We start from the raw sequence: 25,794 nt of genomic DNA on the forward strand, positions 1-25,794 counted from the left end.
CGCCACCCGACACGGCGGCCGGTGGCGGCATGAGGCGGCAACCACCACCTCACGGTGGTGGTTTTAAGTTTTTTTCTATTATTATTCCGGCATCGATTACAGTTTACAACCAAATCCGAATGGCATACTCACATACTAATCTAATAAAACACACACACACAGCCACCATTGTGGTGGCCGGTGGTGGTAAGTGGTGGCAGCCACCACCTCACGGTGGTGGTGGTGGTCTTCTTGGCTTTCTGGCCAAACCAAAACACACACACGCCCTTATAACAGAGATACACACACTAAGCACGACTTTTTCTTGGAATTGAACTCGACCACCCACCTCACGGTGGCGCACGAAGGCGACAACATGATAACGACCACCATGGTGGGCCGCCATGGTGGTTCCTGTGATGTTTCCGGCCAAAAGAGAGCATCCACATTTGCATCCGGCTAGCAAAAACCACCCGCCTGAACGAGGTTGTTGAATGCGCATCCACGCAACCACGACTGGTGGCGGACGACAACCGGAGCGCTGAAGGAGAGGGTCGCCTAGAGCTGTGGTGGCGACGTGCGTATATGAGCGTAGCGAGTGGGGAAACGGAGAGAAGATATGACTGAAGGTGACGGTAGTGGCACTCGCGAAGACTAACGGCGAGCAACAACAGCGTCCATCGGCGGCGACGAAGTGAAGGAAGTCGATTGCAGTTTGCCGGCAAGAGGTTTGTGGTTGGATTTGGTGGCTGAACGACTTCATGATGACGACTGGTGGCGGCTCACGTCTTCAGTGGCAGTGGGACGACATCGGTGGTGAAAGGCGGCGTAGGGGTGGTGCGGCGCCGGAGTTGGAGAAGGAGGGTGGTGGCGGCTACCATCTCTATTAGGGTTAGGGTTAGTATGGGGTGTATTATGAATATATATGTTGGCTGAAAGAGGGTGACGGGTTCAACCCGTGTCCACCACCAAGCATGTGCATTTTAACACATTTGGTCCCTCCCCATAAGAGTCTTTCCAACTTGAATCCGAAATTTACTCCTTTAGTCCCTACCTTTTAAAAATCCTTTCACAATAAGTTCAAAAATTACCAATCAACCCCCAGAACTTCCATTCTTGTCATTTGGCTTCCCGAAACCAACACCCCACTAATTATTATTTGATTTTGGGCTTTAATACTATAAAATAATAATAAAAATGACTTCTTGGGACTCCTGATTTATTATTTAATTAATCTACTTAAACGGGATGTTACATACATATTTTATGGGCAAGTATTATGGGCTTATAATATTTGAATAAAAAATTATTATTATAAAATTAATAAATTACGCCAAATAAACGTCTAAAAATAAAAGATTATTTAGGATAAATAGTCTTGATGAAAGTTGTGGTGAACGTGATGATGATTTCGTGGATATAAATGACGCCCAAATTTGATTTCGTATGAAGAAGTTATGAATTATCTATGTTCCGTGTTCAAACAGATACAAAAAAATAAGCCATGAAAAGTGAACCTGAGATATGTTGCTTTTTATCCCAAGTGATATCAACAAAAGTCGTAGTGCTCGTTAATATGTACTCGTCGATATAAAGAACGCCAAATGAGGAAGTTATGATTTTTCAAAGTTTTGAGTCCATGAAGGAGACCTAATTGTGAGTTTGGTTTGTCCTAAACCTTGTCTTATGACCATATGTTGGAAATGAAAGATCCACATGGATGAGAATGTATGCATCATCAAATCTAGGTGGCAAAGGTTTCGTTCTAATTCATGAAAATGGTTATGAGGAAACAGTTTCGCTGATAGATTTTAAGGATACGATAAAGATCAAAACATATATTTTTTGTATTAATTGCATTTTCAAATTCACAATATGATTATGGCATTCCTCTTCATATTTCGAATTGTGAGGAATGACAAAGAATTGTTTAAACTTTCAGGAGATATGTTTATCACGTCTTGAAAGGGTTTGAACATGTACATTATCTGGATATAGTGTATAAGCTTAAGAAGCCTAATTAGAGGCTTGACGAAGCATCGCAAAATAGGAATTTGCACTTCCATGAAAAGTCAAAGGGTATTGATTTCTAGAAGTCCAATTGATTTATGAGTACATGTCAAAACTAGTGGGAGCATAATTGTTATGTTTGTATTGCATGTTGACAATACTATTCATAAAGGACAATGTATCTAGTTTGCAAGTTGCAAAAGCTGGGAACTGTGTCGCTATAGTAGACATAAGGGAGAGGGTACTCATACTTTGTTACAAATCTAAATGTTTAGATCGTATAGTTTAACAGAACTTAGTCAAAGACATATATGAATATCATGTTGAAATGTTTCAACATTGGATATTCTATATATGGAAATATTATAGCAAGAGATTGAACAAATATTAAATTCGTATATAAGATATAATAAGTTGAGTCCCATATGCTTTGGATATATGGTCGATTATATATGCTATAATATTCATATATTCTAGTTTTTCAAATGCCCTGAGCATTGTGAGGAAAAATGACTAGAATTTGAAGCGACTAAAGTTATTAAACAAACTGTCAATAACATTATGAGGTTGATACCACAACTTATATATACACCAAAATATGTGTAGTCTGGAGCATTATACTCCATAGATGCCTTGATACGTTGTCATTGTCCTCCATTAGAAACTGGCACTCGGAAAAAATCCATATACATACTCATTCTTTTAGAAAACCATCAAAGAACGCTAATTGTAGACAAATTGGGGAACAAAGACACAAATATATTTTATTTAGCTTGTGGATGAACAAAGAACACAAAATAACCTATTTTTACTACTTCGGATTGACACTCCGAAATAGTCGTACATTCCGGAGTACAGTCCGGAATACACTTTTTCAGTCTGACACGTACGAGTGTCATATTCTACCCACAGACTCTACCAACCACCATCAAATCCAAAATGAACATAAATACTATGGAATATCTTATTCCGGAAAACATAGTCCATAATCCATTTTGGCAGTCCGAACCTTACGATTGTTAAATTCTGGACCCAATACCTACAAACGACACTAGCTTTGGAATGACCGTAAATACTATGGAGTACGATATTCCAGAAAAACTGATAATTTTACAAAAAAAAGATGGTTATTATTATTAAAATACTCGTTTATATAGGTTATATACTTATATAGGTCAGATTACTCAGTTTCCCATAAAAATGAGCCAATTTTGTCATTATAGAGAAGTTTAGTGGCCAAAAAGATATTATTCATTTCAAAATCTTAAGCGGCGGAAAAGAAAGAGAAAGAAAAACCGAGCGAGAAACGAGGCGTGGAGTTGCCGTCCGAAAACATTCGGAGTTTAGAGTTAGGGCACCAAAAGTAAAAGGAAAATCTTAAAACACGAGTAAATTAAGGCAATGTGATTCACTGATTTTGGGGAAAATTTAGCAGACAGATCAGCAAAAAAAGAATTGAATATTATCATCTTAGATCTTGATTTCTTTATTTTTTTTCCCTAATTGATTCCGATCGATCAGCTCACTTCGATATTTTTTCTATCCCGATTTTGAAACTAGTTGACGGAGGGTTTATGAGCTCGGAGATCCTCCGGATATTAAATATAATCGGTGCTGGTGTGCCGTTAAATTGATTGGTTGTTTTGTTTAATTTATTTTCCGGCCGATGAGTGTTAATTAAAACGATGAAATGGGTATCATTGTTTAAAGACATCAAAGATAAGGTAGGATTCTCAGCGCCTACATCAGCTGCATCTTCTTCATCCCCTTATCCTGACCAGAATAGTAACAATGCCACTTCTTCAAGCTACGATGACCCATTGTCAAGGTCAGTTCTTTTTTCTTTCTGTTTCCCGTTTTTTCTTTTCAATTACGGGACACATTAGTATGGAAATGATGTCTGTTGATCATTTAAAGAGATACATGTTATTTTTACTTGTCAAGAACTCGGAGCAGTAGGTATCCTGGAATTGAGTTGTTTTTCCTGTAGTAATCTATATGAAGTTAACAAACTAAAGTGTTTGGATGATGTTTTGGAACTGGAAAATCCTGGACAATAAAGAAAGGGAACTAGATGGTTTAAGAAATATAACCTCAACAAAATGTAGATGGAATACTCACATCTTTTTTTTTTTCTATCATTCCACATGACCCACATAATGAAAATGGTAAATGCTCAAAATGACCAAAACCAAGTTGCTTGCATTTTTTGTCATCTATAAAGGGTCCAGTTGATGTGAGATGGATGTGGTTTCAAGAGTTGTGAGAACTGAGATATATGCAGTTGTGTCATTGTGTGTGACTGTGTGCGTGTGGGGTCGTGACATTAATGTCAAAACAAATATATTGAACACATATGCAAGTTCAATGATAATTGGCATGTTCACGTGTTTTGGCGTATGATGGAGTATTCTTGCCTATTAAGGCGAAATCATTTATTTAAATGTTAATTTCTAGATATTTATTATCAAATGTAAATTGTAAACCACTCGGTCACTCAGGATACATTGGCTTCACCTTGTATCTCATTTATTTTTACCTGGTTAATGCAGAGAAAGATATGAACTGGAATTGGACTTCAAAAGATCTTGGGAAGAGTTTAGAACATCGACTTCAGAGACGGTTGGTGCATGTTTCAATTATAAGTCATTTCATTATTTAATTATAGAATAACTGCTGACTGTGGTTGATGGTTTCCATTTGTCCATGCAGGAGAAGGAAAAAGCCTTGAATGTCACTATTGATGTCTTCTGTAGATTAGTAGAGCAGCATTCCAACATAGCACAGTTAAATACCTTGTATGAAATCAACTACCCTTGTCCTTTTATATTGCCTTGATATTCCCTAATTAAGAATCATTAAATTGCCCTACAACCATGTAGAATTTTTGATTAAATATGATAAAAGAAATAACTGTAATTCTCACAAGGATTCTTGTTGATCCACAGGTTAGTAGAGACACACATATTTTCTTTTGTGGTGGGTAGAGCATTTGTCTCAGATATTGAAAGGTTAAAAGTTAGCAATAAGACAAGATCCTTAGAGATTGAAAGTGTGATAAGTTTTTTTTCTGAGGATACTCAGGTTTTCTTTTCTTTCTGTCTTTCTCACCTGCTTATTCAATGTGGAGTTATGAACTTGGTTTTTATGTGTACATACATTTATGCTTGACTTCTACAGGATGGAATTCTGTATGGTTCAAATCTGCTACATGCAGTTGGATTTCTTGTTTCTGGGGTACATCCTAAGCTTTCCTTTTTAGAAATAAATAATTTTGTGCTTTTAGTTTATTTTTAGCTCTATCTCAATAATGAATCTTTATTACATTGTTTGCAGCCTATTGATAAACAGTCTCTCCTTGATTCTGGGATCATGTGTTGTCTTGTTCATATTCTTGATGCTCTTTTGGGTTCTGATGGAGGGAATGTGAGGCAACATGTTGTCACTGCTGAGGAGGATTCAGAGGTAACAGAGAATGTAGCTCCAGATAAGCGGTTTGAGGTATGCCATTTGTTATCATTTTATATTTAAATGAAAATATTGATAAGTTTGCTAATGGTTAGTTTTGTTGTTGAAGGTAGAGGGCAGTATTCTGCATATCATGAAGGCATTGGCAAGCCATCCTGCAGCTGCTCAAGGTTTGATTGAAGATGATTCTCTGAAGCAGCTCTTTGAGGTGGTTGCCAATGGGTCTTTGGTTCTGTTTTCAAGATACAAGGAAGGTCTTGTACCCTTGCACACCATTCAGCTTCATAGGCATGCAATGCAGGTGATCTTTAAAACATTTGTATAGATTCCAACTCAGCACCTTATTATTGTCACCATCATCTTCATGACTACAAATTCTGTCTTAATTTTAACCTAATACAATTGTTGTTCTTTCCCTCTTATCCAGGTACTGGGTCTTCTTCTTGCCAATGACAATGGAAGCACTGCTGCGTACATAAGGAAGCACCAGCTGGTAATTATCACATTCTGTTATCCTGAAATAAAATTAGGTTGTTTAAGATTCTTGAGTAACCATGTCGCTTTTCTTGATTATTTGAACTTAAGACTTCTGTGGATGCCATGTGGCAAGATTTGAGTAGTTGGTTAGCCACTATATTATTCCTGCTTGAACAGCAGTTACTCTATATGCTCTTAAAGGTTGTTTCTTTTTGACTTAATGAGCTTTATGGGTTAAGCACTTAATCTAGACATAATGACTTAATGGGTTAAGCCAAAAAACCTGGCTTAATGTATTGAGACACCAACCTTTTAAGCTTTACCTATTCATCCTCTCATGTTGTTATTGATGAATATTTTATTAGAACTGATGAATTATGAATCTTTTTTGTTGGAATGTCAGGGTAAAATGATCATTTAGTCTCATTCAGATGGTTTATTCGGTCTAGAAAAGAAACATACCTTATGTATACAAGATTTATTCAGACAAACATTATTACCCATGTGTCTGATAGTTCTGATATGTGTAATAATTTATATGTCATGTGCAGATAAAAGTACTGTTAATGGGCGTGAAGGGCTTTAGTCCTGAATCTGGAGACCCTGCTTATACAATGGGTATTGTGGACTTGTTGCTTGAATGTGTGGAATTGTCATATAGACATGGTAAGTTACTTGGTTTATTTTCTTTTGTAATTGCACACTGATGATTATATAGCCCTGACTGGTCATAATTTTGATTTGTAGAGGCTGGTGGTATCAGGCTCAGGGAAGACATTCACAATGCTCATGGATACCAATTTCTCATTCAGTTTGCATTAGTTCTTTCAGGAGATCAGGGCTCTCAAATTAGTCACTCTGAACAAAATCCCGATTCAGAAGGGTCAAAATCAACAAATGACATGGACACCTATGACACCTCATCAGAGTCTCTCACACCCACACTTTCCAGGTTGCTTGATGTTGTTGTTAATCTAGCTCAAACAGGCGCAACTGAGTCAACCGGGACCCCTGGCTCAAAGGGTACAAAAAACCGTCTAAATCCCGATGACACTTACAAAGTTAAAGACCTAGATGCTGTCCAAATGCTTCAGGACATATTTCTAAAAGCAAATAGCAGGGAGCTTCAGGCTGAGGTGTTAAATAGAATGTTCAAAATCTTCTCAAGTCATCTTGAAAACTACATGTTATGTCAACAGCTGCGAACTGTTCCCCTTTTGATCCTAAACATGGGTGGCTTCCCTCCTTCCTTTCAAGAAATTATCCTCAAGATTCTTGAATATGCAGTGACTGTTGTAAATTGCATACCAGAGCAAGAGTTGCTTTCACTTTGCTGCTTGTTGCAACAGCCAGTAACATCCGAATTAAAGCGCACTATCTTATCATTCTTTGTGAAACTCATATCATTTGATCAACAGTACAAAAAGTTCTTACGGGAAGTTGGTGTGCTGGATGTTCTATTAGATGATCTTAAACAGCACAAGTTTCTTGTGGGCCCAGAGCAAAATGACAATGATAGCCCTCATGAGATGGAAAGGAAGTCCAACCCAAACGGTTTCATGAAACATTTAGACAGTAAAGATGTGATTCTATCGTCTCCTAGGTTATTGGATTCTGGATCTGGAAGTTTTCCTCTTTTTGAAGCTGAATGCATAATTCCAGCTGCTTGGGATTGTGTGCTTTCTTTATTGAGGAAAGCTGAACATAATCAAGTGATCTTTCGTTCTGGTGATGGTGTTACTACTGCTCTTCCTTTTTTGGCATCTGATGTCCACCGAGCTGGCGTCCTAAGGGTATTATCATGCTTGATCATTGAGGACTCTGCACAGGTTGGCAATGCTTCTTTCTGTTTAGCTTTTCTAAGGGACTGTTTCTTTTTGAGATAATCTGGCACTTAAACTGGACAGCTCTACATGACTGTTCATTTTGACTTAATCTAGGCAGAATGACTTAATGGGTTAAGCCAAAAAAACCTGGCTTAATAGATTACGACACTATCCTTTTACCTATTTGTCCTTTTTCCCCTGAACTTCTTGTAAACTAGAAAATAGATTTAGGGTGAAAATAACCTTGTTAATTGTACACTTATTACAAGAAGATGTCAGGGTATATAAAGAGGCAGGATCCCTAGACATATGAAACCCTACGGGCCCATGGGCTAAAACTAGGTTAATGCATATGTACAATATTTACATTCCAATACTCCCCCTCAAGCTGGATCATAAATGTTATACATTCCCAGCTTGTTACAAATTGCAGATATCCGCAAACCAGGTAAAGCTTTGGTAAAGACATCAGCTAGTTGGCTTGCTGTTCGAACATGAGGAGTAGAGATGGTTCCATCTTCTAGCTTTTCACGAGTGAAATGACAATCTACTTCGATATGTTTAGTCCTTTCGTGAAACACGGGATTGTTTGCAATATGGATAGCCGCCTCATTATCACAATACAGGTTCATTGGTTTTGATTGAGCAAACCCAATTTCACCTAACAAATTCCGTACCCATATCAGCTCACATGTAGTCTGCCCTGTATTCAGATTCGGCACTTGATCGTGAAACGACATTTTGCTTTTTACTTTTCCACGAAACTAGGTTCCCTCCGACAAATACACAATAACCTGTGGTAGACCGTCTGTTTGTAGGATCTCCATTGTAATCAGCATCTGTGAACCCTTCAATGACATGATGACCATGATTTTGATATAGGATGCCATGACCAGGAGCACCCTTTAGGTACTTTAGAATATGAGTAACCGCATCCCAATGAGAAGTTCGAGGTGACGACATAAACTGACTTACAACACTCACTGGAAAAGCAATGTCTGGACGTGTAATCGTCAAATAGTTAAGTTTTCCCACAACTCTTCTGTATTTCTCTGGGTTCTCAAGTGGATCTCCATCGTCTGCTTTCAATTTCATATTCGGAACCATTGGGGACTCACAAGGCTTTGTTTCAATCATCCCAGAATCTCTCAGAATATCCAAGCAATATTTTCGTTGAGACAAACAGATCCCTTTTCGAGTACGAGAGACCTCAATTCCCAAAAAATATTTTAAAGGACCTAGGTCCTTGGTTTGAAATCGAGATGCAAGAAAATCTTTCAGTTTCTTGATTCCAGTTCCATCACTCCCAGTAATCACAATATCATCAACATACACCACTAGCAGAATGCATCCAGAAGAAGATGAAGCAAAGAACACAGAATGATCATAAGAGCTTCTTCGTAAGCCAAACTCTTTTACCACAGCATTAAACCGTCCAAACCAAGCCCGAGGGGATTGCTTTAAACCATACAATGATTTACGCAACTTACAAACCCTGCTATACCCCCCCTGAGCAACAAACCCAGGTGGTTGCTCCATATAAACTTCCTCATGTAAATCACCATGTAGGAAGGCATTCTTCACATCTAGTTGGTGAAGGGCCCAGCCATAAGTAGCAGCTAATGAAATGAACAAGCGGATGGAAGATACCTTAGCCACAGGAGAGAATGTCTCTGAGTAGTCAACCCCATAAGTTTGAGCATATCCTTTAACAACCAACCGTGCCTTCAGATGAGCCACAGATCCATCCGGGTTGACTTTCACCGTGAATACCCATTTACAACCGATCGCCTTTTTACCTACAGGTAATTCTACCAACTCCCATGTATTATTATGATCAAGAGCATTGATCTCATCAATCATAGCATCCCGCCATCCAGAATGGTTCAAGGCTTCACCAACCGTTTTAGGAACATGTCTATCAAGTGTAGAGATCATAGAGCGTGAAGCTGCAGACAGTTTACCATAGGATACAAAAGAGGCTATAGGGTACGTACATGAACGCTTACCTTTCCTTAGGGCAATAGGAACATCAAGATCAGGTTCCCGTGTATCGGAAGGTGATGAATCGCTCATAGCAGGAGTCTCATCAGTACTTGGATCTGCAGAAGAAGATGGTATTGGATCGGGATTTGATGTAGGTCGTTGGCGTCTATATACGTGAATAATTGGTGGCTTAATATGCTCTTCACGTTGTATGGAGTTACATGGGCTAGGAGACTCAGGAGCAGGTATGGTATATACCAACAGATCATCAGACACACTTGGGTTGGAACGATTGGTCATAGGAAAGAAGGGTATATTTTCATGAAATGTAACATCTCGAGATACAATGTACCGATTGAGTGTAGGAGAGAAACACTTGTAGCCTTTCTGAAGTCTAGAGTAACCAAGGAAGACACATTTCAAGGACTTCGGATCCAACTTGGTTAGGTGTGGTCGGGTATCACGAACAAAACACGTACTCCCAAAGATCTTTGGTTCGACAGGAAACAATGACTTTGTAGGAAATAGAACCGAGAGTGGACTCATACCATCCAAGACAACAGAAGACATTCTATTAATGAGAAAACAAGCAGTAGAAAGCGCATCAGCCCAATAAGTTTTAGGAATAGACATGTGAAATAGAAGAGCCCGAGCCACCTCTAAAAGATGACGATTTTTCCGTTCTGCGACCCCATTTTGGGCTGGTGTGTCAACACAGGAAGACTCATGAAGAATACCATTTTAAAGCATGTAAGACTGAAATGTTTGAGACAAATATTCTTTTGCGTTATCACTACGAAGGGTTTGGATGGCGGTTTTAAATTGTGTTTTAATCTCAGCATAGAATGAACAAAAATGTGTAAACACTTCAGATCGGTTTTTCATAAAATAAAGCCAGGTAGTACGTGAATAATCATCAACAAACGTAACAAAATATTTAAACCCAAGTTTTGAAATAACAGGGCATGGTCGCCAAACATCAGAATGGACTAACTCAAATGGGGATGAAACCCGCTTATTGACTCTTGGACTTAAATGAATACGTTGGTTTAGCAAACTGACAAGACTCACACTGTAAAGACGTTAAATAAGAAAACTCAGGACACAACTTCTTTAGATTCTGCAGAGACGGATGACCTAATCGACAATGAACTTCAAATGGGGATGAAGTGGATGACGCCAAAGAGTAAGGTGTTAGATGTTCGAATATGTATAGGCCATCAGATTCCCGTCCTCTACCAATAATCTTCTTCGTCGACAGATCCTGAAAGACACAATAATCAGGAAAGAATGAGACAACACTTTAAGGCATGGGTAATTTTGCTAACTGATAACAGATTGAACGAGAAATTTGGTAGACTCAATACAGAGGATAAGGAAACAGATGGCGTAAGTTCAATAGTGCCAGAACCAAGAACATGTGGGGTAGACCCATCAGCGATCGTGACATGAGATGAAGATGTGTGTTTATCAAGACTAGAGAAGAGGGTAGGATTACCTGTCATGTGATCTGAGGCACCTGAATCGATTACCCATTTTGAGGCAGAAGATAATAGGCATGTATTAGGGTTACCTTTTTCAGCAAATGCAACAGTTGGACCAGTGGAGTTCTCAGTCTTTAAAAGGCGTGCATATTCTTCTGCGGGTATGGTAATAGTGTTGTCTGATGCAGAAGCAACATGTGCTGATGAGCTTTTCTGATTTCTAAACAAGAGCTTCTTACAAGTGCGTTTGGTGTGACCAAAATCATGACAATAATAACACTCAACGTCATCAGAAGTTGAGATAGCAACCCGTGATTCTGTAGTTCGGTCACTATGACCACCTCTAGAACCCCCTCTGTGACCCCCACGAGATCCTCCTCGGGAGCCACCATGAAATCCTCCTCGACTAACCAAAGCACTATTATGATCAGAAGGTTGTGGAGACTGAATATTCTCATTTCGAAGAACACGAGCAAATGTTTCTTGAAGGGAAGGAATGGCGGATTCATTCAAAAACTGAGATCTGATAGAGTCGAATTCTGGTCGCAAACCAGTCAAGAAACTGATTCCAGCCACTTGTTCTCTCTGAGTCTGCATAGCTTGGACATCAGCACTCAAGGGAAGAAGGGAGTTGAGCTCCTCATATACTTTCTTAAATTCCATGACATAAGTGGTGAGTGATCGATCTTGTTGTTCCCCACGATGAAAGGACTTACAAACACTATAGATTCGTGAGATGTTGCTTTGTCCAGAATATAAGAAGTTAAGATAGTCCATAAGTTCTTTCACATATTCACAGTGACTAACCAGAGAAGAGACAGAAGGCTCGATAGTATTGACAATCTGCAAATACAAACGAGCATCACTTTGTAGCCACAAATCAGAACCATCACCTTTGGGGGGATCAGATGTGAGATGAGAAGCCATTCCCATGCTTCGGAGGTAGATCCGAATAGTTTTGTTCCACTCAAAGAAATTGGAGCCATTAAGTTTGTTGTCAGTGAGTCTAGCAATTACCGGAAGCAACTCAGGTACTCGTGGAGCATTGCTGCTGGATGATTTGTCTCCTCCGGACATCTTTACGAACTAGAAACAAATAAGAAAAGAGAACGGCACTCACAGGATGCCCTAATCAGAAAACGGTGCACTCACAAGGTGCTGGAACACCGATGAACAATACCGATGAACAGTACTTCGTGAACAGTAATCTCTCAATGCAAAAAACCCTCCAACCCTAGACCTCTCTCTGATACCATGTAAACTAGAAAATAGATTTAGGATGAAAATAACCTTGTTAATTGTACACTTATTACAAGAAGATGTCAGGGTATATAAAGAGGCAGGATCCCTAGACATATGAAACCCTACGGGCCTATGGGCTAAAACTAGGTTAATGCATATGTACAATATTTACATTCCAATACTTCTCTCACGTTAAAACTGATGAATATCATATGATTTGTTTTTTGGAATGTAAGGGTAAAATGATCATTTAGTCTCATTCAGACGGTTTATTCAGTCTAGAAAAGAAAAATACTTTATTTTTACATCACTTTATCCTGACAACATCATAACCCCTCGTGTGTAGGTGTAACACCTTATTTGTATAATCAAGTTATATATGAAGCATCATTTTTTTTTAAATATTCAAGAAATTGATTTGCATGCTTTTTATTTCTATGATTGGAACTTAATAAGTGATCAAATCTATAATCTTCAATAATAGGCTCATCCAGATGAATTGGGTGCACTGGTTGAAGCTTCAAAGAGTGGGATGGTAATCAGCAAATCAGGATCTCAGTACAAGCTCACATATGATGCAAAATGTGATATTTTTGGAGCCGTATGGCGAGTTTTAGGAGCCAACAGCTCTGCTCAAAGAGTATTTGGTGAAGCCTCTGGGTTTTCCCTTATCCTAACAACACTTCATAGTTTCCATGGAGATAAAGGCCACGTCAGCCAGTCCTCATCAACAGTCTGCATGAAAGTTTTCACATATATGTTACGTGTCATAACTTGTGGAACATCCAACAATGCTGTTAATAGAACAAAACTACATGCGATTATATCTTCACATACTTTCTGTGATGTTCTATCCGAATCTGGATTGATCTGTATGGAGTATGAAAAGCAAGTGATGCAGTTGTTCTTTGAACTTGCTCTTGAGATTCTCCTTCCACCCTCCTTCAAACCAGAAACTAGTGAAGCATCTGATGATCTTGACAACGTCTCTAGTACTTTCCGAATAATCACACCATCAGCTTCAGTTCATCATGATAAGCACCACATATATAATGCTGCTGCAGTGAAGGTTCTCATCCGTTTATTGCTGCTTTTTAGTCCAAAACTTCAAGTGGAGTTTTTGAAACTTCTAGAAGAACTTGCTCGTGCTAGCTCTTTTAACCAGGAAAGCCTTACCTCTGCAGGTATTCTTGTACATAATTTTTCGATTTTTAGTCCCATTCTATTTTTTTTTTTTTAATATTCGATGATGACTTAACTTGTAATAATCTGATATCTGATAAACTGCCTTCTATAAGTCTAGGCAAACTGTCTAAATAGTTGTTAGAGCAACTACTAAGTAGCATCTTACCTTGCTATTTGTTTTTTTTTGGTTAGGTTGTGTGGAACTTCTTCTTGAGACAATATATTCTTTTCTTTCTGGTTCATCCTCTCTACTTCCCCATGCTTTAAGAATCATTGAAGTACTTGGGGCGTATAGGTTGACATCAGCAGAGCTTCGAGTGATTATAAGATATATTTTGCAAGTGAAACAGATGAAATTGGGTCAGACTCTTGTTGATATGATGGAGAGGTTTACAGATTCAGAAAGCATTCCTCTTGCAGCGTTTATAGAGATGGATATGAGCAAATCGGGGCATGCTTGTATTCAAGTACCATTAGGCGAGAGGTCATGGCCCCCTGCTGCTGGTTACTCATTTGTTTGTTGGTTTCAGTATCAAAACTTGTTGAAATCAGATGCCACAACAACAGGTCAACAAGTCATGCGAATATTCTCTGTTGGTGGTACAGATGTTAGTAGTAACAATATGTTCTATGCAGAGATTTATCTTCAAGATGATGGAACATTAACCCTAGCAACCAGCCATTCGTCTTCATTATCTTTTTCAGGATTAGATATAGACGAGTACAGATGGCATCATCTTGCTGTGGTACACAGCAAACCGAATGCATTAGCTGGACTATTTCAAGCTAGTGTTTCACATGTGTATCTTAATGGAAAACTTAGACACACAGGTAGATTAGGCTACTCTCCAACATCTTCTGGGAAGTCTCTCCAGGTAACAATCGGGACACCGGTTGCTTGTGCAAGGGTCAGTGACCTGTCATGGAAAATCCGGTCTTGCTATCTGTTTGAAGAAGTATTGACACCTGGTTCTATTTTCTTTATGTATATTCTCGGCAGAGGGTATAGGGGTCTTTTCCAAGACACAAATTTGTTACAGTTTCTCCCAAACCAGGCTTGTGGTGGTGGAAGTATGTCCATTTTAGATTCCCTTGAAACTGATTTGGCATTGGCTTCTTCTTCCAACACACAGAAGCCCGAGAGTGCTAATAAGCAAGACACCTCTAAAACCGATCGCAGTGGCATTGTTTGGGATCTTGAAATATTAAGAAATTTCTCGCTACAGCTTTCTGGAAAAAAACTAATATTTTCATTCGATGGAACATGTACAGAAGCTTTCAAAGTATCCGGAACCTTGTCAATGCTCAATTTAGTTGATCCATTGTCAGCTGCTGCTTCACCAATCGGAGGTTTGTTTGTTACAACTTGATGACTTATACATATAAATAAGAAGAGCTTATGTCATGATTTAACATCCAATTATTCTGTTGATTTAACAACCAATTATTCTGTAACCAACTCTAATGTTCGTTCAAAATGTACCAACATGCTATAGCATATTTAATGTCGCGTTGAGGTGACATATGTGATGCTGATGTGGCATCCAAATTGTTATATCGAGAACAATCTGTGTTTAACTCGTTCCAACAACTCAAGTGCATAGGACTCAGCTTTGATATATGTCTTTTTCTTCCTTTTGTGACCTATTCAACTAACGATTAATGGATCTTTATTGTGATTTATATTATTTAAACAATATAAAATAAAGGTAACAATTTGGATGCCACCTCAATGGGATACCTGCAATAGCAGGTCAAAATGGTATATTTTGAACAGACATTAGAGTTGGTTACCATCCCAGACACATCAAAATGAGAATAGTGACTAAATGAGCACACACGAAATAATTGGTTGCTAAATCATGACATAAATCCTAATTTAACCCAACTTTATCATCTTCATAGTCGATATTTTCACTAGTGCTTTCTTCCTCCAGGTATACCGCGATATGGACGCCTTCATGGAGATATTTATGTATGCAAACATTCTACAATAGGCGAAACAATGCGTCCCATTGGTGGAATAGCCCTTATTTTAGCCCTTGTTCAAGTAGCTGAAACCAGAGACATGCTGCATATGGCGCTAACACTTTTTTCTTGTGCACTTCTCCAAAATCCTCAGAATGTCAGAGACATGCAATCATATAGAGGATACCACTTGCTAGCACTTTTACTACATCCAAAAATGTCACTATTCGACATGCATTCACTCGACATCTTTTTCCAGATAGCTGCTTGTGAGGCTTCATTTCATGGACCAAAAAAGTTGGAAAAAACTAATAATATGTCACCTGTTGAGCCTGTCAAAGAAGCCAGCTTTGAGGACCTGTCAAAGTTTCATGATGATGCTTCTTCTGGTGGTTCACATGGAGATATGGATGATTTTTTAGGGAATAAAGATGCTTTCAGTCATATCTCAGAACTCGATATAAATGTCGACTTACCAACAGAAATATCAAACTGTGTTGTTCTTTCAAACCCAGATATGGTTGAACATGTGTTACTAGATTGGACTTTGTGGGTAGCAGCAACAGTTCCAATACAAATTTCCCTTCTGGGATTTCTTGAAAATCTAGTTTCAATGCATTGGTATCGAAACCATAATCTTACAGTTTTGCGTAGGATAAACCTTGTTCAGCATCTGTTAGTGACACTTCACAGGGGTGATGTTGAAGTTCCTGTGTTAGAAAAGTTAGTCACTCTGCTAGGAGTGATTTTGAAAGATGGGTTTTTGGTTTCTGAACTGGAACATGTTGTTAGGTTTGTGATCATGACCTTTGATCCACCGGAGCTGACATCAAGAAATGAGATTTTAAGAGAATCAATGGGGAAACACATTATTGTTAGAAACATGCTGCTTGAGATGCTAATTGATCTAGTAGTGACCATTACATCAGAAGAGCTTCTTGAACAATGGCATAAGATTGTCTCCTCCAAGTTGATAACTTACTTTTTTGATGAAGCAGTTCATCCTACAACTATGAGGTGGGTGATGACTCTTCTTGGTGTGTGCCTCACTTCTTCTCCTACTTTTTCTGTCAAGTTTCGGACAGGTGGCGGGTACCAAGGTCTGGTGAGGGTGCTTCCTAGCTTCTATGATTCCCCTGATATATATTACATACTGTTTTGTCTCATATTTGGGAAACCCGTTTATCCAAGATTACCTGAAGTTCGTTTGCTGGACTTTCATGCCCTTATGCCAAGTGATGGAAGTCATACAGAGTTGAAATTTCTTGAACTTTTAGATTCTGTGATTGCCATGGCGAAATCCACATTTGATAAGTTGTCCATTCGAACAATGATTGCCTATGAAACTGGTGCTGCTGGGCTTGTTGCAGAGCTTGTGGATGCATGTACAGAGATGACAGGAGAGCTTCAGGGTGAAGCTTTGATGCACAAAACTTATGCTGCCAGGATTATGGGTGGAGATGCTTCTGCTCCTGCTGCTGCAACTTCTGTCCTAAGGTTCATGGTTGATCTTGCCAAAATCTGTCCTCCTTTTTCTGCTGTGTGCAGGAGAGCTGAATTTCTTGAGAAGTGTGTGGATCTTTATTTCTCTTGTGTCAGGTTCTACATCTTCCCCTTGGCTTATTTGTGTATCATGTCAGGGATGATTATATGGAATAACAACCTACTTTACTTATATTTTACCCATAATAGCAACATACTTGCATCAGTATACATAATTAGAATATACTTCTAACCTGAACATTGTAAAACGCTTACAAGTTTCATTTCACATGTTGCTCATATCTCTAAAAAAGTTACAAGTACGTTGCTATTATGTGTTTACATATTGCTATTATCTGTAGCATATCAAGTATGTTGGGAGTAAAGTACGTTGCTATTTTTTGCAATCTGCTCATTGTTTTATTATTCAGAAAGCTTTTGTCGAAGACCTTAATAATCATGTGTTTGTAAATTGTAGGTCGGCTCATGCTGTGAAGATGGCAAAAAAGCTGACAGTGAAGTCAGAAGACAAAAATCTAAATGAGTGTGATGAAAGTCCTAGTTCTCACTATAGCTTGCCACTTGATCAGGAACACTATTCTAAAACCTCCATAAGTCTTGGAAGCTTCCCTCCAGGCACAAGTTCTGAAGATGCTCCTGTTGCTGCCACAACCAATTCCGATGGATATCAACCAAATAACATAACCTCGTCCCCACTGGAATCACACAAGCCGGTTGAAGTAGCTGATCAAATGTCCACTGCGGAATCTGACACTAAGGATTTCAGTTTCCATGATCAGAAAACCACTCCGGAATCAGACAAGCCGGTTGAAGAAGTTGATCAGGTGCCCATTGCAGAATCCGACACTCAAGATTTCAGTTTCCATGATCGGAAAACCACTCCGGAATCAGACAAACCGGTTGAAGTAGTTGACCAAGTGTCCATTGCAGATTCTGACACTAAAATTTTCAGCTTAGATGATCAGAAAACCACCCCGGAATCAGACAAGCCAGTTGAAGTAGTTGACCAAGTGTCCACTACAGAATCCGACACTAAAGATTTTAGTTTCCATAGTCGCAAAACTACTCGCCAAGGAAGTTCACTGAGTTGTGTGTCGTTAAACATATTTGATTCTCCATATTTATCAGAAAAAACCACCGGGGTCCACAAAGCACAATCTTCATCACAACTTTTTGCAATGAGTTCATGGCAAAGTCCCAATTTCAACGAATCAAAACCCAAGTTAGCTCCATCTCCTTCCATGGCATCTTCTGTATCCATGACTCTATCTCTAAACGAATACGATACATCTTCAGACTCCAAACGAACAACCCAACTACAAAATCCCACAGACACATACTTCCCAATCAACCCACTTCTGTTACTCGATGCAGATGATTCCGGTTATGGAGATGGTCCCTGTTCAGCAGGAGCAACTGCCATTCTGGATTTCATGGCAGAAGTTCTTTCCGATGTTGTAACCAACCAATTAAAAGCTACAGCAGCAATCGAAACCATTTTGGAAAACGGCCCTTTGTACATTGATGCTGAATCTTTATTAGTTTTTCAAGGTTTGTGTCTTAGCAGACTGATGAACTTTCTAGAAAGACGAATCTTGCGTGACGATGAAGAAGACGATAAGAAACTTGACAAGGTGCGATGGTCATCGAATTTAGACGCATTATGTGTTATGATTGTTGACCGTGTTTACATGGGCGCGTTTCCGGAACCTTCCGGAGTACTCAAAACCCTTGAGTTTTTATTGTCGATGCTGCAGTTAGCAAATAAAGACGGTAGAATCGAACAAGCAGGCCCACCCGGGAAAGGAATCTTATCAATAGGGAGATCAAAACAACTCGATGCTTATATACTTTCGATGTTTAAAAACATGAATCGAACGATTATGTACTGTTTTCATCCACAGTTCTTGATCTCAGTTGGAGAAGATGAACTTTTATCACGCCTTGGTTTGCAAATCGAACAGAAACAAAGATTGGTTTTCCATGGATCTGAAGATGGAGTGATTGATATCAGCACAGTGTTGCAAGTACTTGTGGCTCATAAACGATTAATTTTCTGCCCTAGTAACCCCGATAACGATCTAAATTGCTGTCTGTGTATAAACTTAACATCTCTTTTACATGATCATAGACAAAACGCACAAAACTCAGCAGTTGAGATTCTCAAATATCTTCTGCTTTACCGGAAAACCGCTTTGGAAGACCTTCTAGCCTCGAAACCGAACCAAGGCCCGGTTTTGGATGCTTTTCATGGTGGTTTTGACAGACTTGTGACAGGGACAACATCGTCTTTTTTCGATTGGTTCAACACATCTGAGCTTCTCGTTAGCAAGACGTTAGAACAAGGTGCTGCAATCATGTGGGTCCAGTATATCTCTGGGTCTGTAAAGTTCCCGGGAGTTAGAATAAAAAACATGGATGCTCGTCGGAAAAAAGAGATTGCTAAAAAGTCAAAGGAGTCGAGAAAGTTTGACCAAAGACATTGGGAACAAATAAACGAAAGAAGAATCGCATTGGAATCGGTTTGTGATCAAATGTGTACAGAATTGAGAGTCGTGAGACAAGATAAAAACGGATGGGTGCTCCATGCTGAAAGTGAATGGCAAACACATTTACAACAACTTGTACATGAAAGGGGTATTTTCCCAGTTCTCAAATCGGTTTCAATCGAAGAGCCCAACTGGCAGCTTTGTCCAATCGAAGGTCCGTATCGAATGCGGAAAAAGATCGAACGGTGTAAATTAAAATTCGACATGATTGAAACGATTTTAAACGGGGAGTTTGAAGGTGGAAGAGAGTTTTTGTTGACTAGGGAGAAAGACGAAATTGACCTCGGTGGGTCTGATTTTTTACCTCATGAATTGTTCGATGAGGAGTTGTATGATGATTCGGTTTTTAAAGAATCTGACAATGTGAAAGACGCGGGGTCCACTAGAATCGGGTGGAATGATGGAAGAGACAGAGATGACAGTGTTTATGAAGCAAGCGTACATTCAGCTGCAGAATTCAGTATCAAATCAAGTACACTCGCTCCGCCTTCATTGAGAAGGGATGCTTCGATAGTTTCTGAAAACGTTCGAATAACAACAACAGAGGAGAAAGTTGAGAAAGAAGTAAGTGACAATGGGGAGCATTTGATTAGACCTTATCTTGAACATAACGAGAAAATAAAATCAAAATATAATTGCGAAAGAGTCGTGAGTCTTGATAAACATGATGGGGTGTTTCTAATAGGAGAACGTTCCCTTTACATTATCGAGAACTTCTACATCGATGATTCCGGATGCATATGTGAAAAAGAAAGTGAAGATGATATCTCGGTTATCGATCGAGCTTTGGGGGTTAAAAAAGACGCGTCTTTAAGCATGACAAATTCGATGATGTCATGGGACACGAATGGGAAAGTGTCCACTGGGGGCAGGGCGTGGGCCCACAATAGTGGGGCATGGGGGAGGGACAAGGCCATTAATAGTAGCAATGTACCTCATTTATGGCGGATGTGGAAGGTTAATACTGTCCAGGAGATTTCAAAACGTGATTACCAGTTACGTCCTGTTGCTGTTGAAATATTCAGCATGGATGGATGTAATGATCTTCTTGTATTCCATAAAAAAGAGAGGGAGGAAGTTTTTAAAAATCTGAATGCAATCAATCTTCCGAAAAACACCATGTATGTTTGTTTTTCTCATAAAATCTTTTTAGTCTTTCTTTTTTGTTGTGGTTGTTGACTTGTGGAAATTTGTTTTGTTTAAAATATATATAGGTTGGACCCGACAATTTCAGGAGCTGTGAAACAGGAAAGCACGTTTAAGATTATGGAGAAATCATTCTCCAAGATGTGGCAAAATGGGGAAATTAGTAATTTCCAGTACTTGATGCATGTGAATACACTTGCGGGCCGGGGGTATAGTGATCTTACTCAATATCCGGTTTTCCCTTGGATTTTATCGGATTATGAGAATGAGAATTTGGACTTCACCAATCCGGAAACGTTCCGGAAGCTTGACAAGCCTATGGGATGCCAAACAATGGAGGGGGAATTGGAATTCAAGAAAAGGTTGGCCTCCTTTATAATTTAGTATTTTGGAGTTTGGAAGTGTGGGTTTGTTTGCGGGTAAATGCAAGAAATAACAATGCACTTTTTATACTTTGAAAATCTACCCATTTATAGGATATAGCAATGTCATGTAATTCAGTAGATCTTTCAAAGTATATTGTCTGAATAAGAAAAAAAAAGGTGAAAGTACAATGCTATAATTGGGTAGATTCTTCATAGTACAATGGTGTAATAGAAAGAAATGAAAGTAGGTTGCTATTTGTAATGTGTATGTATTGGGGTTGGTTTTGTTGGTCAGGTTTGACAGCTGGGATGATCCAGAGATTCCCAAGTTTCATTACGGGTCCCACTATTCTAGTGCTGGAATCGTGCTGTTCTATCTGATAAGGCTGCCTCCATTTAGTTCAGAAAATCAAAAGCTTCAGGGGGGGCAGTTTGACCATGCTGACCGACTTTTCCATAACATACATGATACATGGTCAAGTGCTGCTGGAAAATCCAACACCTCAGATGTTAAGGAATTGATCCCAGAATTCTTTTATCTGCCAGAATTCTTGGAAAACCGTTTTCATCTTGACCTCGGGGAGAAACAATCTGGAGAAAAGGTCTGTTGTCATTATTTTGAGTTTTGATAAATGCAAATGTCAAGGTCAGGAAGGTAATTTTTAACAACTGGTTACTTTCCCAGATTGGAGATGTGGGATTGCCTCCTTGGGCCAAAGGTAGTGCTAGAGAGTTCATCAAGAAGCATAGAGAGGCTCTGGAATCTGATTATGTTTCAGAGAATTTGCATCACTGGATCGATCTTATATTTGGTTACAAACAACGAGGGAAGGTGCGTCCTTGGTTTTTTTAATAATAATTTCAATGATAAGGGCATTTAAGTAAATTTTCACTTGGGTTTTTTGAACAGGCGGCTGAGGAAGCAGTTAATGTTTTTTACCATTACACATACGAGGGAAGCGTAGACATAGACGCAGTAGCCGATCCCTCGATGAAAGCCGCAATTCTGGCTCAGATTAACCACTTCGGTCAAACACCGAAGCAGATTTTCCACAGGCCTCACGTGAAAAGAAAAACCGATCGAAAACACCCCCTTAATCCCCTCAAATTCTCCCCACGTCTCAACCCACACGAGATCCGTAAGATGACGCCACCAATCGCCCAAATCGTCACCCTAAACGATAAGATTCTAACAGTGGGCCCAAACAACTTTATCAAGCCCAGAACCTTCACCAAATACGTCGCCTGGGGTTTCCCGGATCGGAGCTTAAGATTCATGAGCTACGATCAAGACCGCCTCCTATCCACCCATGAAAACCTTCATGGCGGCCATCAGATCCAGTGCGCGAGTGCCAGCCACGACGGTCAACTGTTAGTCACCGGCGCCGACGACGGGATGGTGTGCGTGTGGCGGATTGGAAGCTACTGTGGGCCCCGCGCACCGCGAAGTTTAAACCTACAGCAGTCGCTTTGCGCCCACACCGCTAAGATCACACGGATCTACATCTCCCAACCCTACATGATGATTGTCAGCGGTTCCGACGACTGCACCGTCATCATGTGGGATTTGAGTTCGTTAGTTTTTCTCCGGCAGCTTCCGGAATTCCCTTTCCCGATCTCTGCTCTGTACATGAACGATTTGACCGGAGAAATCGTGACTGCCGCCGGTGTTTTGCTGGCGGTTTGGAGTGTGAACGGAGACTGTCTAGCGGTGGTGAACACGTCTCAGCTTCCGTCTGATTTGATTCTGTCGGTGGCGACTTGTACGTTTTCCGATTGGGTGGAAACGAACTGGTACATATCGGGTCATCAAAGTGGGGCGATTAAGGTATGGCAAATGGTTCATAACTGTTCGGAGACTGCCCGAACTGCCCACAAGCATCCTTCTGCTCAAGTGCATTGTGGGTTAGGGATTAGAGGGGGTAAAGTGCCTGAATATACGTTGGTGCTGCACAAGGTGCTTAAGGGGCATAACCACCCGGTTACTGCACTTCATCTTTCAAGTGACTTGAAGTTGTTGTTGAGTGGTGATTCAGACGGGCATTTGTTTTCTTGGACATTGCCCGATGAGACCTTAAGAAATTCTATTAAATGGGGGTGATGTGATGTGATGTGATGTGGATTGAATCGGATATTGTTTAACTGTTTAACCAACGAGATGTGACTTGAGTTGTGTTTTTGGTGGAGAGCCTGAAATGGGTATGGTGTCCATCCTCGATAAGATAGCACGAAAAGGGTTGGCGGGGATGGACAAGAAAGGGTCGGGGTTGGTTCAGGTGGGAGAGATCTGGCGGGAAGTGGCTCGGGGCTGGGTTGGGGGGCATATTGGTAATTTTGAAGTTTGGTTACAGGTTGATGTGTGAAAGTGAATGAATGATTTGTTGTACATAAAAGGGGTGGATGTTGTTGAAACTGATGTGAGTGGTAGTGGTTGGTGTGGATCACGAAATATGTGCATGCATTGATTCGGATGACTATGAGTGGTGCACATGTTGTTGCGTGTAATGCATCGGTTTTGACTAGGGATGTACAGTTGCCATTGTTCGATTTTGTAAGTTATGTTAGTTCTTAGAGTTGTATGATTATGAGTTATCAATCCAAAATCAAGTTTTAAGAGTTGAATGAATTTGTTTTAGAGTTGATGACTTCATCAAAAAGTAAGTTTGATTTTGGTTTTATATTTTATCTTTTAACAGGTGACAAGGGTAACATTAGAAACAAGGTTGTCAAGAGCTGGATCTTAGGTAGTATCGTTTTTTGGTTTGCAAGATCGGGATCAGGATACTAAGATCCTAAAAAATAAAACATAATTTTATCTAATTATTTTAAAATATGAAAATTATTTCAAACATTCAGTTTTCCGTTCAAAAACTATAAAAACTTCAAAACTTTATTCACAACTCAAAACACAAAGTGACAAACGATAAATTGGTAAAGGGTAAAGATATAAAAGGGTAAATTTATTTTTTTCAATTGCAAAAAAGAAAAAAAAAAATCAAGGAAAGGTAGGATCGGATCGGATCCCGATCCTACTTACGATCTTACCTGCGATCCTATCCCAAATACGATCCGTTTGCGATCCGGATCGTTTTTCATACCTAGGATCGTAGGATCGTACGATCTCACGATCAAGGTCGCGATTTTGACAACCTTGATTAGAAACATCAAGTGTATTAGCATGACGTTACGTCATTAATCTAGAAATTTCAACACGAACAAATCTATGAAGATCTATCTTTCAAAAAAAATCTGTGAAGATCTACAAGGATCTAGAACGAAAGAAACACAAAAAAAGAAATGAAAGATATCTTTCCGTTGAGTGTCGGAGAAGAAGATCGGAGCCCTACCGCTCTGATACCATGTGAAAAAAGTGAAGAAATAAATGTTTCCAACATCAACGAGTCTTATATCATTTATATATCATTTAAGGACAAAAAACCAGAAGGTTTTCAGTTACTTACAATAAGAAGTCTCACTATAAAAGTCTAATCTACTCTCAGAACATAACTCTCAGTCCTAATCTAAAACGATTACAAGAACAGATTGAAACAATGGTGAAAGCCTAAAATGAGAGAGGGAAGAACGAGAGAGCAGATGGATTGTAGGTGAGAAAATAATGACTCGAAATGATATCCCATCTGCTCTCGAGACTTTAAGTATTTGGGTCAATACCCGACCCATTTAGGAAAAAGATCCGCATGCCTTGCAACAACTTTGAAAATAATGCTCTGTGGTCCACATAAATACCAATCTAACAAGAAATACCCTTGAACCAAAATATACTTACAAAACTAACCATCAGAAACTTACCATATTAACCCTAAAAAATAGACATTAACAAAATACAACCCTAAGACTAATGAAATGTTAAGTTTGACTTAAATATGATGTTATGACTTTTAACACAGACAACAAAAGAAAATTTTCGCTAAACAAGAGGAGCTTCACAAAAGAGATAAGTCAATTCCTTATTTTATTCTTTTTATAAGTAGCATGAACATGAAAGAGAGACAACAAGATATTAACATCCCTAAGGAAGTCTAGGATAGAAAGAATTTACATAAGCAAAAAAAAAAGAGTTGACCGGTAATCTAACATTATTGGATCAAAGTTCCTAGCTATCTTCCAAACAAATCTCCTTTTTGCAATGTCTTTTCAATAGCACAAGTAAATGTATGGTGCGCATAACTGTTGTCATCTACATTTGGAGAAATGGATCGGAAAAAGACTATTCGACAACAATAAGAGGAGACAATGAATGTGATCGTGTCCTCTTTTTTTACAATTATACCTACTATGAAAATGTGCACAATCAATTTGTAACAAGCAACAAGAGCGAATACGTTGTTTTTTTCTTCTTTCCCAAAGAGCACTCCTTATGACTAATGTATTGACCTCTTAAAGCATTTCAATAGAAATATACAAAGAAATGTATTTTTAACCACTTAGCATTGACAAATTTGCTTTCTTTCCCGCATTCGACCGGGTTTAAAATGACCAAATAAATCACAATGAAAAAGTCGGAATAAATGTATGATCATTGATGATTGAGATTTTTAAGTCATTTCTAAGGAAATTCATGTTGGTCCTTTTTAATGATATATAT

General features: G+C 39.1%; 2 protein-coding genes across 2 annotated transcripts; one reads left to right on the forward strand and one right to left on the reverse strand.

Moving 5' to 3' along the window:
• The first annotated feature begins 3,264 nt into the window (after positions 1-3,264).
• LOC145128331 (protein SPIRRIG-like) lies at positions 3,265-23,810 on the forward strand. Its single transcript, XM_079063138.1, has 18 exons — positions 3,265-3,817; positions 4,542-4,611; positions 4,702-4,787; positions 4,938-5,073; positions 5,170-5,226; positions 5,326-5,490; positions 5,567-5,758; positions 5,885-5,950; positions 6,486-6,600; positions 6,682-7,763; positions 12,957-13,656; positions 13,850-15,007; positions 15,595-17,224; positions 17,586-20,798; positions 20,892-21,185; positions 21,484-21,790; positions 21,874-22,020; positions 22,099-23,810. The coding sequence occupies exons 1-18, from the start codon at positions 3,675-3,677 to the stop codon at positions 23,287-23,289; spliced, it is 10,752 nt and encodes a 3,583-aa protein (XP_078919264.1). The 5' UTR covers positions 3,265-3,674; the 3' UTR covers positions 23,290-23,810.
• On the reverse strand, positions 10,364-12,022 carry LOC145128854 (uncharacterized). Its single transcript, XM_079063639.1, has 2 exons — positions 11,245-12,022; positions 10,364-11,010 (listed from the first exon to the last, which is right to left on the reverse strand). Exons 1-2 carry the CDS (start codon positions 12,005-12,007, stop codon positions 10,982-10,984), a joined length of 792 nt encoding a protein of 263 aa, XP_078919765.1. The 5' UTR covers positions 12,008-12,022; the 3' UTR covers positions 10,364-10,981.
• Positions 23,811-25,794: the final 1,984 nt, after the last annotated feature.

Source organism: Lactuca virosa, chromosome 8 (assembly GCF_052849685.1).
Source record: "Lactuca virosa cultivar CGN04683 chromosome 8, Lactuca_virosa_CGN04683_v6, whole genome shotgun sequence".
Classification (NCBI taxonomy): domain Eukaryota; kingdom Viridiplantae; phylum Streptophyta; class Magnoliopsida; order Asterales; family Asteraceae; genus Lactuca; species Lactuca virosa.

Coding starts and splice junctions, on each gene's coding strand:
- LOC145128854 (XM_079063639.1), bottom strand. CDS start 12,007: ATGGACTATCTTAACTTCTTATATTCTGGACAAAGCAACATCTCACGA. Junction 11,011..11,244: donor TGCCTCAGATCACATGACAG/GTAATCCTACCC, acceptor TGTGTCTTTCAG/GATCTGTCGACGAAGAAGAT.
- LOC145128331 (XM_079063138.1), top strand. CDS start 3,675: ATGAAATGGGTATCATTGTTTAAAGACATCAAAGATAAGGTAGGATTC. Junction 4,612..4,701: donor GAACATCGACTTCAGAGACG/GTTGGTGCATGT, acceptor TTGTCCATGCAG/GAGAAGGAAAAAGCCTTGAA. Junction 5,227..5,325: donor TTGGATTTCTTGTTTCTGGG/GTACATCCTAAG, acceptor CATTGTTTGCAG/CCTATTGATAAACAGTCTCT.